This window comes from Cervus elaphus, chromosome 14, assembly GCF_910594005.1.
Source record: "Cervus elaphus chromosome 14, mCerEla1.1, whole genome shotgun sequence".
NCBI classification, from domain to species: domain Eukaryota; kingdom Metazoa; phylum Chordata; class Mammalia; order Artiodactyla; family Cervidae; genus Cervus; species Cervus elaphus.
Genome location: NC_057828.1, coordinates 5,797,717 through 5,815,271, shown reverse-complemented (window position 1 = coordinate 5,815,271; position 17,555 = coordinate 5,797,717). Strand labels below are relative to the sequence as shown.

The 17,555-nt window shown below is 53.0% G+C and overlaps 1 protein-coding gene across 19 annotated transcripts in view; it reads left to right on the top strand.

Annotated features, from left to right (window-relative positions):
- PLEKHA6 (pleckstrin homology domain containing A6) overlaps positions 1–17,555 on the top strand; it is a 133,804-nt gene that overhangs the window by 79,974 nt on the left and 36,275 nt on the right. For 17 of the 19 annotated variants that reach the window (XM_043923251.1, XM_043923258.1, XM_043923260.1 and 14 more), the window contains 4 exons: positions 10,113–10,193; positions 10,846–10,960; positions 15,463–15,567; positions 16,236–16,308. In XM_043923251.1, coding sequence (XP_043779186.1) covers positions 10,113–10,193; positions 10,846–10,960; positions 15,463–15,567; positions 16,236–16,308 — 374 coding nt within the window. The other 2 variants (XM_043923255.1, XM_043923254.1) reach the window with 2 other exon arrangements.

The following is a 17,555-nucleotide window of genomic DNA, read 5'->3' as shown; positions in this document are numbered from 1 at the left end:
TTATTAGATAATTATTAGAACTGGAAGATGGCTTAAAGAACATCTAGCCCAGTGCTGTCCAGCGGAATACCCACCGGGGTAGAACATGCTCCAGCTTTCCCATCCAATGTGGTGGCCTCTAGCTGCGGTGGCTCTCAGGCCACAGCAGACTGTGGCTAGCCTGACTGAGGAACCAAAATTTTAATTTTATTTAATTTTAATTAATGAGAATGTAAATAGCTGCATATGACTAGTGGCTACTGAAATGGATGGGATTGTGCTCCTTGTCTTACTTTATTCTTTTATCTTATTAATGTTTATAACATCGGCCACTGACTGAGCAACTGTCTGTGCCGAGCGTTATCCTAGGTGCTTTAAATATGTGACCTTGTTTAATCCTCCGAGGGCTTCCCAAGTGGCTCAGGCGGTAAAGAATCTGCTGGCAATGCAGGAGACCTGGGTTTGATCGCTGGAGAAGGGAATGGCTGCCCCCTCCAGTACTCTTGCGTAGAGAATCCCATGGACAGAGGAACCTGGTGGACTACAGTCCATGGGGTTGCAAAGAGTCGGACATGACTGAATGACTAATACTTTCACTTTAATTCTCTGAGCAATTTGGTATCACTCCATGTCCCAGATGAGGAAACTGAGACCCAGAAAAGCTGAGATGTCAGTACTGGTCAGCTATAGCCATGCGCCTGCCATTCTTTGTTTTTAAGTGACAACTGTCTTCAAAAGTTCTCTAAGTTCTTTCCCTTCCAGGTCTCACTTTCTCTTTCTGGGATGTCGGGGGAGCTCACGGTGATTTTTCTCAGCACACAGAGGTGGAGACAGCAGTGACTGTCTCCAGGCATGGCCATTTTCTGGCTGGTTCCCCTGGTGGCCCTGGTCCCCAAGCTCCTCTTGTATCTTTTCTGCAGCAGACAGCAGTCTGGGAGAGCCCTTTCTTCCAAGCCCTTCGCGAGCTCCCCGAGTCCATGGGAAGTTCCAGACTCCTCACTCCCGTCAGGAGGAGATGTTCAGAGTTTCCCACATTCCACCTGTGTCTCTGCTGTCCCGGTTCCGGGAGTGGGCAGAGCCCGGCTGTCGGACCCCCGGTGCACAGCTGAGCTCTCCTACCTCACTCCCAGCTCAGCCTCCCGGAGCAAAGCAGCACGCCCCGTCCTCCGCCGTGGGCAGACCGCTGGCCACAGGTCTGGCCAGACAGATCGCAGCCACCCCACCAGACGGCCGTCCGCTCCCCGGGTGTGAGGTGCCGGCCAGGGCACAGGGACGCCGAAGGCCCAGGCTGTGAGCGGTTTGTGTGTGGCTGCCCCGGCACGCCTCTGCACTAGGCAGACGTTTTGGGGCCCCTCCCACCCCACGTCACACACAGTCCCCGGACCTGTGGCCCTCAGGGGTTTGCAGCGGGGGGCTGTGAGTTTCCTCGCTGCCTTCTTGCAGCGGGCCTTGCGGAGCCGGAGTCCTCCTCCCGCATCACGAGGCTGTCTCCCTCTTCTCTCCTGGAGGTGAGGAGCTCAGGCTGGAGACGTGCGGGGACTGGGGACAACCAAGGAGATGCGAACTTTGTCTTGTGTCTCTTGTTACTATGAGTGAGTGAGTGAGTGAGTGAAAGTCACTCAGTCGTATCCGACTCTTTGCGACCCTACAGATGATACAGTCCCTGGAATTCTCCAGGCCAGAATACAGGAGTGCGCAGCCGTTCCCTTCTTCAGGGGATCTTCCCAACCCAGGAATCGAACCCAAGTCTCCCGCATTGTAGGTGGATTCTTTACCAGCTGAGCCACAAGGGATGCCCCTTGTTATTATAGCTGAGGCAATGAATCTCAGCTCCCCTGACTTGCATGGACCTTGCCTTGCTCCCAGGCCAAGGACCAGAGACCTTGTGAGTTTAATGTTTTCCTTGTGTTCACCCCTTCAGAGCATCATCGCCTTTATTCCTCTGCTGTCTAGTCTGGTAGGATATTTAAGCATAGCACAGTGGACCACTAAACAGGCCGCCACTCATTCTTAAAATGAGGAAACTGAGGCACGAAACAGCTTGGCCCTTGCAGATTGCTGGATTGGGCGCCAAGGAGGCATTTGCAGCTTTTCAGGGTGTGGAAGGAGGGGGCCAGCCCAGCTGCATTACTCTGCACTCACTCACTTGGTACAGTTCCTTCCCTTGGGGTGGGTGGTGTGACTGCTGTCTGCGGGACGCCAGGACCAAAGCTGCCGAGCTAGGAAGGGGGAGGGCTGGTTCCAGCGACCTTCTGGAGGCCTGGAAGCAGCAGCTGGGCTGCCTCAGTGTCTGGAGAGTAGGGCTTTGGGGTTCGGCTCAGCGCTTGTCGGGCAAGGGGAGGTAATTAATTACTGCCCTGCTCTTTCCTCTGGGGACTCTTTCCCGTTGCTGACCATCGGGGGAAGCAGCTTGGAGGCTGAGGGGAGGGGACTGGAGCCCTTTCCCTCTGTTCTGTCTGGATTAGCGGGGGCCCCGGGGGAGGTTGAGAGAGGGAAAACGTGGACCTGGACCACGGGCACCCCTGGTTTGCCTTCATTTCTTCTCCCCTCAGCGGGGACAGCCAGAAGGACGGGGACAAGGAGCATGAGGAGCCGGGGAGCCAGGTTGCCCCAGTTCTCCAAGTTGGGTCACGGTGTACGGAGGGAGAATGCCTCCCAACCTGCTTTAGACAGCTTCTTTTTTTTTTTTTTTGACAGCTTCTTTTTTATTTTAGTCTTCTATTTTGTTATTTTTTTAAATTTATTTTTATTTTTATTGAAGTATAGTTGATTTGTAATGTTGTTCATTCCTGTTATATGGCAGAGTGATTTGGTTATACACACATTCTTTTTTTTAAATATTCTTTTCTATTATGGTTTATCATAGGATTTTTTTTTTTTAACTGAAGGGCAGTTGCTTTACAATGTTGTACTAAGACAACTTCTGAGACCAGAATCATCGTTTTAACACCTGAAAGGGCTGTCAGTGTTCAGACAGTGAAGCAGCGGTCATCCCAGGAATGACATTTAATAATTTATCAACCAGAAAGGACACTGGCCTGGAGTCCTGGATGGCCCTAAGATATTTCTGGATCACACAGAGGAGGGGAGGGCCAGCTATGAAAGTACTGAAATTCTTCCTCATTGGAAGAGTAGCCCTTTACCAACTAATATGGAAGAGGCATGGTTAGGCTGAATATCCACCCTGTTTATTTTTCAGAAGACAAATGGAGGTCCGTAAAGTAAAATAATCAGTTTGAAGATAAGATGATGCAAGTTGAGACAGAAGATCATCGTGAAGATTCCCCATGAATTTCCCGAGTACTCCCCGCTGCCAGACGCACACCCCACTGAGACACACGTGCACGCACCCACACACACACAGCAAAGTGTCGTGTGCCCAGTCGTGTCTGAGTCTTTGTGACCCCGTGGGCGGTAGCCCATCAGGCTGCTCTGACCGTGGGGTTATCTCAGCCAGAATCCTGGAGCGGGCTGCCATATCCTCCTTCAGGGGAGACGCGCACGCGCTCACATACCCGTAGTGAAGCACTGCCCTGACTCTCCTCCCTTACCTGCACTTGTAGGCTCTCCTACCTCCTGTTCTGGAAGTAAAAGGGATGTCCAGGCCCAGGCGATTATACAGGAGACACCAGGGAAGGACATCCACATAGGATGGCAGGGAGGAAGCCTGGATCTGGAGCCCTGATTTGTGACTTTGATCCCCTGGCTACTGAGCCAGGGGCCAACCTCAGGTCAAAATTGCCCCAGTGTTCCATGTGTGATCATGACAGGGGAGGAAAGGCGTTCTGACTCTGGGGCAGTGACGGGGCCATGAGGATAGGCAGAGGTAAGCGGGAGAGAGCAAGCCCGGGTCTTCCGTCCTCTCTACTTCCTTCAGCCCAGTAGCCAGCTTTTCTCATGTTCCGAGCTTACTTGGGGAAGACACTCTCATCTTGCCGTTCTGGAAATGACCGTGCACAGGAGGAAGGCTGGAGCAAAGGCAGGGAGGACAGAAGGGAGCAAGTGCAAGTACAGGGCCGACAGCTGTGTCCCCCGAGACTGCAGGACCGCTGTTTTGATCCGTTGGCAGCATTTGGAAAAGACCCAGTGTCTCGTGAAGGTGCCTTTCCCCCTTGCAGTACCTACAGGCGCCGCCAGGTCTGACCCCCTTAGGCCTCCTCTTTGTATGGCTGCAGTAGGCGGGAGAGCCAGAGGGGTTTGGGTGGGGAGAGCTTGGCTAGGGAAGTGTATTTTTTCCTAGGAATGACGGGGGTGGGTGGGAGGGGGGAACCTCAGGAATCAGGCACATCAGGATTGTTGGGAATGTGAACCAAGTTGGTTTTTAATTGGGACAGAAAAGTGGAGCACATCAAGCTCCTTGAAATGATGATGACATCCAGAGGGGAAGTGGAGAGCGGGAGCCCGACCTTCACTTCCTTTGCAGGCTGCAGAAATTTTCCTGTGAGTGGACAGCCTCAGCTTGGAATTTGCGAGCTGGGGGAAGAAGGAAGTGGGAGGGGTGGGCTGTGGCAGCCCTCCTCCCCACTCACCTCACCTCGCAGTCCTCTCTCCATCTAATGAGCTGTAAGGCCAAAAGCCAGAGCTTTGTTGGGATGGAAAAACCTGGCTGGCACTCATTCTCAGGAGCTCTGGGGTTGCAGCAGCTTGGTGTTTTGCAAGTAACCAAGAGGAGCCCAAGGTGGAAGGAGTTGAATGTATCTCTCTCGTTCAGTATTTATCATGGTGGGAGCTGTCCATTCTGAGTGCGTGTGTGTGTGCATGTGTGTGTACACGTCTGTGAACATGCATGTCTGCAAAGGGTCCTGAACATCTGGGTTGCTTTTGCTGCTTTTGACTGCATAGTGCCAGGTATCATTCGGAGAGATGCAGATTCTTGGGGAGTTTGTTTGGAGATCGGTCAGCACACAGTTAACTCCGTAGTGATGCTGTCACTAGCATCTGCACTTAGAGGCTGCAGGTGTCTCTTGAACTGTGGAAAAGCCCAAACTAGATGAAGGGACAATGCTTAGAAAAGGGAGAGGCTCTGTCTCTTTTCTTTGTAACTTATTGGTTTTGGCACTTCTGGAATGCCAGCCCCTGCAACGTTCACAGCCATCTTAAGCCCGAGACTGTGGTTTTCATTTTCTAGCTCCAGTACTCAGCATATATCTTGATTTGTTTTTAAGCAGAATAATATAGTCATTATGTCTTATATATTAAATGTTTCACATTTTGAAAGTTTCTAGTTATTATTTCATAGAAATAGAAAGTACCTCCTTTGCACATGAGAGAACACGGGCCAGAGAAACCTCTCTCGTGTTGTACCTTAGACTGAAAGATCAGTCCTTCCAGTTCTCTTTTCACTGATGGCCCTTGGGGCCACCTTGGTAGGTGTAGTGGGTGAGGGGACCACCTAGTGGGCAACTCAGCAGTTTAGGGATGCTCCTGCCCCCTTTACTGCTTGAGAGTCCCCCTTCCCTTGGGAGGAATTTGAGCAGTCCATTTAGAGGTAGATCATAACCATTTGTCCTTGAGAAATGGAGGCCTTTGACGTCCTAAAAGAAAGGAAAGAGGAGAGAAGAAAAAAACTGATTACCTGTCTTTCCTTCCCTTTTTTAATAATGTTCAGTACTTGGTAAGTTCCTCCTGATGTCTAACCTAATGAAAAACTGTCATCAGTGTAGTTTAGTAGCAAAGGAAAAAGAAAAACTCCAGTCAGGTATTCTGTGTGCTCACGTAATCCTGAGGGTTGCAGAGCTCTCAACAGACAGGGGAAACACTTGAGCCTCTGTCCCTCTGCCTGCGCTATCTTCACTAGGCAGGAGAAGTCATTTAACTTGCAAAGTTAAGCAAAGGCTATGGGAGGCCCCTGAGCTCAACTTGAAGGGGAAAGGGACATTTTTGCCTTCTAGTGGAAGAAACCTCATTTCTCAGTGCAGCTCAACACCTCCTCCTGTGCATGTGAGCTTAATTTTCTTCCCTTCCTAATGAAGATGGATCAAAGCCAAGCTGTATAGTCAAGGGGGAGCCCGGCAGGGAAGCTGAGTGAGGGGATGAGGGGCAGAGACAGAGCTCTTCTCACGGAGAGGAAGTAATTAACTTTAAGAGAGAGCAAAGATGAGGGAGCCCTTGGTAATAGAGTGTCAGACTCCAGATGCAGCTGGCTAAAAATGAAATCAGAGCATAGGGAGTTCCTTTTGTTCATTCATTCATTCACTTATTCATTCAACAAATATTTATTGGGACCTACTGTGCACAGGCAGAGATCCCAAGCAGGCTCTGGGAGAAGGCCCAGCTCGCCATGACCACAGCGGGGCTCCAGGAACTGGCTTAGGGACAGGGAGAGGTGGATTTGCAACGTGAAGCCACTTGTCATCAGGATAAAGCATTTGCAGAAGCACCACTAAATGGCTGAATATATTGACCTTTTGGATTTAGGATTAGTTGCTTAAATATCAGCCCCAGCTATATCCGACCAGCTTGTCTCATCACGGGTTAAGTAATAATGTTGTCTTTTCTACTCACTGATTGCATTGTTCTCTGACTGGATTCTGTCTTCAAACCAAACAGTTAGATTAGCTCCTCCCTTTCAGTGTCTGTTGACATCACAAAATTGCTGCAACAACAGACTGTGATGTCAACAGAATGCCTGGTGCTGCTGAAAGGAACCACATTGGTCAGAAAGGATTCTGTCATCTGAAGATAAAAATGGAACAATAGCCAAAGCTAGAGAAACTAAAATTTGATATCAAAAAAGAACATCTCTAAAAAAAAAGAAAACATCTCAATCAGTGTAACATAATGGTGGGTCTGGAGCATCCTTTATTGAAACCCTTCACAAACAGCCAAGGCACTTACTGAGACATTGCAGAGCAAGCCTACTGGTGGCAGGGCTTGGAAGAGATGACTGTCAGAAGCCCCTTGCATGGAGGGCCCTTGCATTTTAAGACATGGAGGACATCAGGAAAAGAGGAGATGTGACTGTCTTCAATCTCTGGAGAGTTCACAGAGTAGCTAACAACGATGCAAACCTCCTTGCCCCAAGCAGATCTGACAGTCTCCAGCTGGGATTTATCATATCGCATCTGGGCAGATTTACAAAAATTAACACATGACGGCCCCCCACCCCCTGCCTTGAGCCCCATTTACTACCCTCTTCCTAATAAGATTCGGGAAGAAGCTTTTCTGCCACTTCACCCGAGCAAAGAAGTAAGTCATCACCACCCGCTCTGGCTCCACGACACCCACGCCACGTGCTTCACTTGCTCATCTGCTGGGCCGCCCCAGGCGGAGGGTGAGTGACCTGGGCAACAGCCTGGGGCGGCGTCTGGAGGGGTCACGTAGGGGCACGCCGCGGAAAAGCCTCGTTCACCATGCTCCTGTCTGCACAGAAGAAGACTGGGCAGGCTGAGAGCAGAGAGAGGAGACCCCAGCCGTCTCCGCTGCCGGCATCAGCATGGCACAGCAGCCGCAGTGAATCCGGAGCTTCGTTTAGCCCTGTGCCCACGGACTCAGAAGGGTCTCTCTGAAGCGAGTGGGTTTCGCCCGAGGGCCTGTGTTCTGGGCCAGGAGGCGGGGCGGCAGGGCAGGCTGGCGCGGTGTCTGCCGTGCAGATGGGGATGCAGCCCGGACTCCTCCACCCCCCAGCGACTCCGCGTGCTTAGCACCAGGAGGTCAGACTGCCCAGGAGTGGTACACCTGCGCTGTGTGTCCGCTCCATCTCCCTGCGTTCGCCGTTTCTCCTTGGGGACCTGAGCTGAGGCTGTCATCCCCCACTCACTCATCCTGCCCCCGGCGCTTTGCCCAGCAGCATTCCGATTGAATGCTGGGAAGCCACAGGCCCCCTAGGGCAGCCGGGCACCCCTGCCACCCCAGCGAGAGGCCCTCCCCCTCCCTGGAGCCGGAGCCGGAGGAGGGAACCAGCAGTGCCTGCTGCCACCACACGCTGGAGCCCGGCCGGCACGGCGAGCGGGACCGGAGGACGCACTTCTCAGAGGGATGCTGCGAGCAGGCTGGCTGCTGGGTCCTCTGAGGCTGCCGCACAGGGGCCAGAGCTGCCAAAAAGATGCTGAAGTTTCGAGCTGATCGACGGGTCAGGTAGGGTTTCTGCAGTGGACTGTGAGCCAGGTGAAGTGAGAGCTGAATTGGCAGGTCACTGGCTCTGGGGGCGTCACAGTGAGGGGCCCGCCCCGTGTGACCTGGAGATCAGAGTAGTTAGGTCAGTGGTTGCTGCATTGCAGTGCTTGTGAAGGGGACGCTGTTTTGAAGTTGGTAGTGCCGGGGTCGGGTGAGGACGTCATCTGTCGGGGTTGCTGGGTAGGAGAGTCTAGGGCAGAAAGAATTCAGTGTCCTCTGAAAGACTTGTGCCGGCTGACAGCAAACTCCATGTGGCTTCGGGATGTGTGTGTGTCTTTGTCTGTCTGTTTGTCGGTACCAGTGCCTGCAAGAAAGATTCCAGCAGAGTTATCACAGGGAATGTGTACAGTAGAGTGGGCTGAAGGCCATGACTGGGGGAGAGTGTCGGGGGGGTAGGTGATCTGAGCTGGGAAATAGCAGAGGCCTTGGTGCCTCAAGGATCTCAGCTGTTGCAGCCTGCCTGCCCCCCACCCCCTCCACGGGGCAGAGCCAGGCATGTGGGTGACTGGAAACAACTGCTGTCCCTTCCCGAGATCCCCTGTGGTTAAGCTGAGGAGAGCATCCTTACCAGACCTGGGACAAAGTGAGGAATAGAGTTTGAGAATCAGAAAGCGGGTTATCAATGTGCTCGAGTTAGAAGCCAGGCTAACTGACACTGGCCAGACTTAGGGTCCCGTCTGGTAAGCCCAGGCTGCAAAGCCCAGATTTCCACATAGGCTGTAGCTACTGCCCACTGGGCTTCTATCTACCACGGGTCTTTGGGTTTGATCTGAACATGACTGGTTTGGAAGCTGAAGAAAACACCGGCTGATATTACCTTTAGCTTCAGCAGACAGCTTAAGGGCTGGGAAGTGTCCCAGACTATGGAAAGCAGCTCTCCGAAAGGTTACTTTACTTCTCTCATGCAGCTGAAGGGACGTCCTGAGGTCTCTTCCCCCTGCTAGCTGACCTGCCGCTTGCCAAGCAGAGCATGGGCCCTTCCCTGTGGGAGGGCTTGGTGGCCTGGTATTCAGACCCACAAGCCCCAATGCAGCCTCCGTGGGCTCTGTGCAGACACCAGCTTCTGGGGGTGGATTGGGCATGTCTGGGCTCTCACAGTCTCTCTCAAGAGGGGTAGGTAAAGAAGACCTTAAAATTCTCCCAGCACCCCCACTGGCTGCAGGCTTGAATCTCCTACCATTTTCTTACCAGAATCTTCTCAAATGAGTGCTACTATGGCTTAGACGCTCTGCACCAGCCCCTCTCTAAGTTCCATCGGCTGCCCTTCCTCCCCTGTCTCTGCCGAACCCCCAGGGAACTTTCCTAACAGTCAGCCAGAAGAGCCACAGCAGGGCCTCCCCATACAGCCCCACCGGCCTGGGCACAGAGCCCGCCCCCCAACCCCAGGTCTCCCTCTGCTTCCGTGGGCCGTCTTCACAGCATCCGTTAGTCAGACATGACTGCTGAGCCAGTGGTCACCTCCAACACTGGACTCCTGAGGGCTCAGCTACATCAGGTAGTCCTGGACTCGGAGTGAGCGGGGCCCAGCCCGAGCTCAAGAATGGAACCCCTGGATCTCTTCTTTCATGTGAAGAAAGAGATAGAACAGGGGAGGAAGAGGTCCAAGGTCACAAGAGAATTCTTTCAGCAAATGATGAGTGAGCAGTTTTATGCAGAGCCCTGGCAGGAGCTGTCTTGCTGAGGGTGCCCGCCGAATGCCAAGTCTTGACCGCTGGAGCCCCTCCCCGCCCCCCACAGACATGCCCTGAATGGCCGCTGAAAGGGTTAAGTGGGCTTCGTTCCAGCCTAGGGATCTCTAGTAAGTAGTTAACACTGTCGAAAGACAGCTTCCCCTCCTGACGGACCTGCTGCCGCTCCTGCAGCCCAGCCCTCGCTTGGCACTTTCAGTCCTGCTGGAGGGCAGAGTGAGAAGCTCCTGGAGGCCCCCGTGCCCGTCTCTGCCCAGGGCCCGTCTACACTCGGGCCTCTGTGTCTGCCTTCTCCATCTTGACCACAGCTCCTCTCTCTTGCCTCTACAGCCATAATGAAAGACGGAACACATTTCTACACCCACTGACCGGCCAGGCTCCAGAGGAAAACAAAAAGTTTGACTTGAAAATGTATGTTTACTGCCTGCCTACTATTTGGCCTTTGCATCCTTGACCACCGTGATCTGTGCAGCTGGGAAGCAGAAGGAATGAGGGGCAGAAAGGGGAGCAGAGACTTTAGGGTCACTCACCTAAGTTCTGAGGCCTGGAAACTTCTGAGGCCCAGCTGGCTTGACACTCTTGCCCCTTTTCCCGGAACCTTGCAGGGCCCAGGTTGATGCATCCCATGGGCTGAGCTCAAGGAGTGAGACAGGTCTGAGGCTGGCATGTCATTCACCTGGGTCTGAGGAGCTAGTGAGAGCATGCTGTGACCACGAGAACCTTGGCTCGGTTAGTGAAAGGAAAAAAAGATAATTAAATGTCTCTCATGTCCACTGGGCCACCATGTCTTTTAAATTAGAAGGAGACGAGGTCCCAGAGTCATGGGTCTAGGTTTTTAAGGTAACTTTTCAGGAAAGGAAGAGGAGAATGTGCAGAGCTCCTGGTGTACAATCTCAGAAGGGCAGTGGAAGTAGCTGAGGGGACCCCTCGGGTTGCTAAGGGGCCCTGATTTGTGCTGAACACTGGAATGGTGAATGGCAGGGTGGGGAAAGGGGTGGGCAGTACCCGTTGTTTCCTGGTTCTCACCGGCCTCTCTCTTTTTTTCTGGTCAACTTGAAATCAGATCAGCTTTGGACATGTCCAATAAAGCAGGTGGGAGACGCTCAACTACCACCAACAGTGACCTAACCAACCACAGCATGGTGTCTGAGGTCCCTCCAGAGCGGCCCAGTGTCCGGGTAAGCCCAGCCAACCCTTGGAAATGTATCAGGCTGCTTGCTTGTCCTTGCAGGTTCCAAAGAGCAGGTGATGGGATGCAGGGGGCGGGGACCAGGAAGGGAAGAGGGCTCAGACCAGAACCATGTGGAAGACCCACATCTAAACCGGGGGTCTCAGCCTCAGCACTGCTAGTACTGGGTCTGGGTCATTCTTTGCAGTGTGGGGCCGCCCTTTCCCTGCGGGATGCAGAGCAGCATCCCTGGCCTCCGCCCAAGATGCCCATCACCCATCCCGTGATGACCAAAAATGTCTCTTGACATTGTCAGATGTCCCCCCTGGGACAAAACTGCCCCAGCCTCACTGAAAACCACCGACTTAGGGGGACAGCAGGAGAATAACTAATGAAGGACATGGCAACTGCGTGCTCAGAAATGGGGGAGGAAGGAAGAGAGTGTCAGGAGAAAGGAACAATCACAGAAGAATGTTGCAGAGAGGTCTGGTTAGAGAAGGGCTGGAAGTGTCCGTGGGGTTTAGTAACACTGGCAGCTGGGGGCTCTGACAAGAGTAGTCGCCGTGGTGTGATGAGAGCAGAAGACAGAAACACGCGGAGAGGGCTTACGAGGAGATGGGAGGGTGGGCACAGGGCGCTGGAGGGGCGCAAGCTGCTCTTGTTAGAATCTAGACCAGCAGTGGTGGCATAGCCATAGCGAGGAGGACTCTCTAGTCCAGGGACTGGGGCTAGGTGTAGAACAAGGGTAAATCTTAAAAACACTGTCAAGTTAAAAAGCAAGTTGGAAAATATGAAAACTATAGTGTTATTTGTGTAAACTGTACAAACATGAAAATAATTCAGCATTTTTATAGATAAGCTTGCAGTACAAGCATATAACCATGGAGGAAGAAAAGGCAGTGAGGTCAGGGAGGGGCCTCGAAGGGAGTTTCAGCTCTATTTGTCAGACTTTATTAGGAAAGAAGACAACATGTAGTGGTGATTTAGTCCCTACTTTTCTAGTGGTTGAAATATTTCAAAAAAATATTTTTAAAGAAACTTAACTATGAAGGGAAATGAGGAGCAGAGGGTGGCAGATACGAGATATGCAAGATGGAGGGAGGTTTTCTTTGTTCATTTTGTTTTGTTTCACGATGTTAAGGGTCCAGAGGGAAATGGCCCAGTAGATAGTTTCAGGAGAAAGGGAGTGGCCAATGTATTTCTGCAGAGGTGGTGTTAGCCTGGTTGGGGGGCAGGGGGGGGGCCTCTTCCTGAGGCTGCATAGAGAGGTGTGTGAAGCTCGGGGGTGGGGCTAGGAGGTTAAAGACATCACCACCAGATGTTTTCAGTTTTTGCAGGAAAGTAGGAGGTCGGGTTTTCTGCTAAGAGTGGGGTGGGTAGAGGGGCATCGGGGGCAGGGCTTCAGAATAAATCCAAGGATCAGCGGTCAGCAAGGGACATTTGGAATATTGCCTGATAATACTGAAGGGTCACCTGAGGTCCTAGACAGAACCTGTGACTCTGATTCATGGGTGTGTGTGGTTCTTCTCCAGCAGTACTACGGCCTGGCAGATAGTTGCTTTGACTGAAGGTTGAGGGTTGCTGGCAAGCAGTGGCAGAGAGATAAGAAGGCCAGGTTATTACTGAGGGGTTGGCAGGGGAATGGCTGAAGTGGCTGCTACTGGGAGCAGCTTTTAGGCTGCAGAGAGTCCGTGAAACTATGCCAGATGTTGGACTGAGAGAAAAGGGAGAGACTTAAGGATTTTCATATTTTGAGGGTGATGGATAACTTGTTCAGATAGCTAATCTCTCCTATGTGTGAGTCTTTACAAGTAAAGTAGAGAAAATAATTTCGCTTCCCAGTTTGGGAGGTACTTTATGATAAACCCTGGTTTCTTCTTTCCTTCCTTCTACAAGTGTTTACTAAGTGCTTATTGATAGCTGGACACCTTGCTAAGCTCTGGTGATGATGAGATGAACAGAAGATTTTCCTGTATGGAGAGCTCGCAGTCTAGTGAGGGAGATGGGACGCGCACGGTCCCGCTGTAGTGTGAGAGAGTCTAGACTGGGAGGATGGAAAGAAGAGGGAGTGGCGCCACCCTGGGAAAGCAGGGAGGTTCCGTGGACTTGGGCGCTGCCCTAGGCTCTGAAGGATGGGTAATGGAAGCGGTGCCTTCCAGGAAAGGCCTCAGCGGGCGGGAGAGAACCACTCGGAGTCTGGCGTGACCAGTGACTGTGTGGTAGAGTTGTTGAGAGTGGGCGACAGCCCAGCCAGATCTTGTAGACCTGTCCTTGCTTTCTGTGCTGAAGACTGGAATTCTCTTCTAAATGATGGAGCAAGCGAGAAGTTTTAAGTGAAAGAGTAGGGTAATTAATAAAGTGTTAGTTCGTTGCAGAGGGTAGATTGCAAGAAGAGATGACAAGCCATGAGGCGACATCAGCAGCGGCATTTGAGGGGAAAGAGTGGGCTTGAAAACCATTCAGCAGATAAAGCCTCCAGCCCCGTGTGAGAGCTGGCGCAGACAGCAGCTTTAGGCCCGAGTGGACCGTGGTCCAGTCCCTGGAGGAGAAATGCAGAAGTAGAGAAGAGCAAGGTTGGTTACAAAGGGGGTGGCTTTGGTTTTGCGCTTATTCAGCCCTGGCTGGATGACTAGTGAGCGAAGGGACTGGGCCTTAGATAGGATTAGGGAGCTTTTAGCACTTTGCTGGCAGCTGAGGCGATGGGTGTGGACGAGGTGATGCAGACAGTGTTTGGTGAGAGGAGAGGAGTGAGTTTGAAGTCTACCAGCACTTACTGGAGGCGGAGCTCGGGAAGAATGGCGTGGACAGCAGCACTGAAGAGTGAGGAGCGGCGTCCCAGAAACCAGGAGGAGAGTTGCGGGGGACAGCAAGGCTCAGTGCCGGCGTTCTAGAATGTCAGGGACCGCGCGGCCCGAGTTCAGCGACGTTGCAGGGACCATTTCAGAAGAGGCGGAGGAGGCTGAGGAGGAAAGGGAGGAGGGGAGTCGCCCTGTCCCTGAGGAGAAAGAGACGGGAGGGAGGACAGGTGTTCCCTGACAGTGGACCGTGGGTGGAGGGGCAGGCAGGGTGTGTGCGTGTGCGAGAGGCAGAACAGACAGACAGACAGACGGATAATTCAAGATGGAGAGACCAGAGCATCTTTGCCGAGGAGAAGAAGCCAGTGGAGGAGGAAGAGATGAAGACAAAGTTGAGCGATTATAGATGAAGCAAGTCTCAGAGGAGACAGCTGGCTGGACTCAATGGCCTTGGAAAGAAGGAAGATGCCTCTTCTTTGACATTGTAGGGAAGGAGACAAGGAGAGTGGTAAGGGCATCACTTTCTGGGTAAAAGGGTGTGAAATTGAGGAAGCCTTCATTTTCTCGGTGAGGATCAGGCCGCGTGGAGGGTGGGGTGGCAGAGGGCTCAGGGGAGCCTTGAGGGTGTGCTGGAGCCGTGGGCCGGTGCGCGGGACCCCGTCTCGATTTGATTAATCTGTGATTTAGAGTTGCAGAGAAGATCAAGGAAAGGCGCTGGATGGGGTGTTGGAGAGTGCGGTTGATCTCCCCTGCCAGGGAACCTAGGCTTTATAGGAAGACAACCAATGCCAGGAGGTAGCTGATGAATCACAAAAAAAGGGGAGACATTCAGGAGCTGGGGATCACAGTGGAAAAGAGAAACTGGTCTAGATGAGTCATGGAGTTAGACAGCCCAGAGGATGGGATGCTAAGGTTGAAAGATGGGAGTATGAGAGTTGATGATGCTGGTTAGAGTCTTGGGAGCGGGCCAGGTCTAAGGTGTTGCCATGGGGGTGAGTTGCTGGGGTGGAAGTGGAGGATTCTGAACTTGAGGAATCAGGGTAGTTTAAAGCCAGGCCACTGGATGGGCCATTGGAGCCATGAAATTGTCACTGTGATACAAGACTTAGAACAAAGCAGATGCCTGATATCCAAATCCTTCATCTCTGAAGGAGTGCTCTAGGAGCTGACTATGGTAAGGAAGGCTGGGCAGTGAAAGATCAGTGGTACTTTAAGAGAGAGATTGCTGCCAGAATGTGGGAAAGAATGGCAGTGTCCGTGTGACAATAAGGAGCCAGGAGAACACCCACTGTGGTATGCTGGATGTTCCAAAATGAATAGGACTCAGAGAGGATGGAGATGTAGGGAATCTACTTCCAGCTGAGTGGGTCCAAGACAGCACTGTGAAAGAGGTAAGGAGTAAGGCCAGTAGGAGAAGGATAGGCCGGAAGTGAAATGGGGGAAAAAATCTTATTTTCTCCTTAAGAAAAACCACATCACAGTGAGAGAGGTAGGACTATTCTTTTGAGCCCCACATTAGAGATTAAAAAAAGAGTCAAAAAATTGAAAGCCTGTGCCCTTGACTTAGTAACAGATCCATGGTTCTCACCTGAGCAGCTTAACCTGAGGGTCCCCGGGGTGGCTCTGGAGAGGGACCTCTCCAGTCAAGGGCAGCCCCGAGTGCGGGCGGGGCGGGAAGGAGGCAGAGAGTGAAGCCGGGCTGCGTCTGTCTCCCTAGGCCGCGCGGCCATCCCGGAAGGCCATCGCTTTCGGCAAGCGCTCCCACTCCATGAAGCGGAACCCCAGTGCTCCGGTCACCAAGGCAGGCTGGCTCTTCAAGCAGGTGAGGCCTCCTCCACCATCCTGCCCCTCCCAACGCCACCTTCTCCTTATACCGTCATTTCTCTGTACTTAGAAGAGCCCATGTATACTTTGCTATGTCTTTCCCAGGTTCTATTTTGGTGTATTTCTGTGAACGAATCTCCTGATTTTATAAAGGCTCTGGGAGGTCGAGTATCTTCCTAAAATCACAAAGAGAAATTAGCATCGTATTTGGGAGTCCAGCCAGGTCTCCTGATGGGCAGACGCGAAGACTTTGAAATATACTAGGCCCCCTAGCCTATGAGAACAGCCTACAGCTCGGGCGGCAGGCCCGCTTGTTACGGAGGGAAGGCCGTCTCCTCCGAGCTGAGGGGTCCAGTTCTCCTTGCTGACCCTGCCACTACCGCTGCCCGCCCTTCTGCTCAGTCCTTCTGACTCTGCTGCCGCATTTGTCATCCCTGGGGGAGACGCTGAGGCCCAGAACCGCAGAAGTGGAAGGTCCCAGGCAGTCCTATGATGTCAGCCCCCGCCTCTGAGGCCTCTTGGGGGTTGCTGGCCCTTCTTAGTGACAGAGCCACAACCAGAAGCAGGGTGTCCTTATACTGAGCGCAGCCCTCTTTCCACTGCAAGGCCCTCCTCGCCACACCCAGCTCACAGAGCCTCCTGTCTCTTCCCTCGTATGTCCTGCAGGCCAGCTCTGGAGTTAAGCAATGGAACAAGCGCTGGTTCGTCCTGGTGGATCGCTGCCTCTTCTACTACAAAGGTGAGCTTGTCCCTGGTGCTGGCAGGGGATGCCGAGAGCCAGTGCCCCCTCTTTATTATTCTGCCCTGTCACGGGGCTCTCAACCTGATGGATGTTGGTGCATAGGGGTGCACACATCCCCTCTGTGGTCTCTGGCACCAGTGGGGCATGACCGTGAGACAAGACAGCTCACTTGCTTACACTTTCACTCGCTCATTTCACGCTCAACAGTCTTTACCGAGTGCCTACTGTGCTTCAGGCAGCTCTCACGGGTAGTGTGGTGTATGAACAAGACAGTCAGATCACAGAGGGTGAAGTCTGGGTGAGGAGGGCAGGAGAGGAAAAGGAGGGAGAAGAGGAGGGTGCCTGGTCACACTAGGTCAGCTGCTACTTGGACCTTGTATGTTGAGCTCCTTCCTGTCCCACTGGAATGCATGATCCGGTCTGTGCGGGCAGGATTTTTTGGTCAGTTTTGTTCACTGTTGTATCCACAGCACCAAAAACAGTAGTTGGCACGTAGTAGGTGCTCTGTCGATGTGGAATAAATGATTATCCCCCAGCTTCTGCCCTCTCTGCCTGCCCCAATACTCTCCCTTCCCTCCCCTCAAAAAGGAGGGTAAGACTCTTGTAACTTGGGTGCAGCGGCCTCTAGGAGGTTATTTTTAAAGCGCGCACGGCAGCAGTATGTCACGGAGGGCGTGGAGGGAACTGGTGAGGGTTGATGACAGCGACAGTCCTGTCTCGCTGACGCCTGGGCGCTGAGGAGAGAGGGAGACGGGATGGCTGTCTCCTCCTGCGTGCCCCTGGAACGGCAGGGATCCGATTTCTCTGGGTCTCCTGGGGGCACTTCAGTGAATCATTAACTCTGGCGCACAAAGGTTGTACCCAGGGACCCCTCCCTGCTGCCACTGTGCACCGAGGCTCCTGAGTCCCGAGGAGAGAGCAGGAAGGGGCTGCACGTGAGGTCCAGTCACAGAGGAAACCCCGAGGCTGAGAGCAGGGAATCTGCTCGGGCCCCAGGACGCAGGGCCCCCCAGAGCCAGAGAGTGACAGCAACTCCAGGTGGGAGGGAAGCCAGGGTCTCTGCGGGGGAGATGCTCTGGGCCTGGTGTGAGGGGGAGCCTTGGAAAGCCCTGAGCTCCAGGCGTGCAGAGACGGGGGGCACTCTCCATTGACATATGCTCTCAGGAGACCCCTAAACACTGGTCTGGACTCAGCCCAGCGGGGCCCACCCCGTCCGGGGAGACAGCCTCAGCCTCCTGAAGACG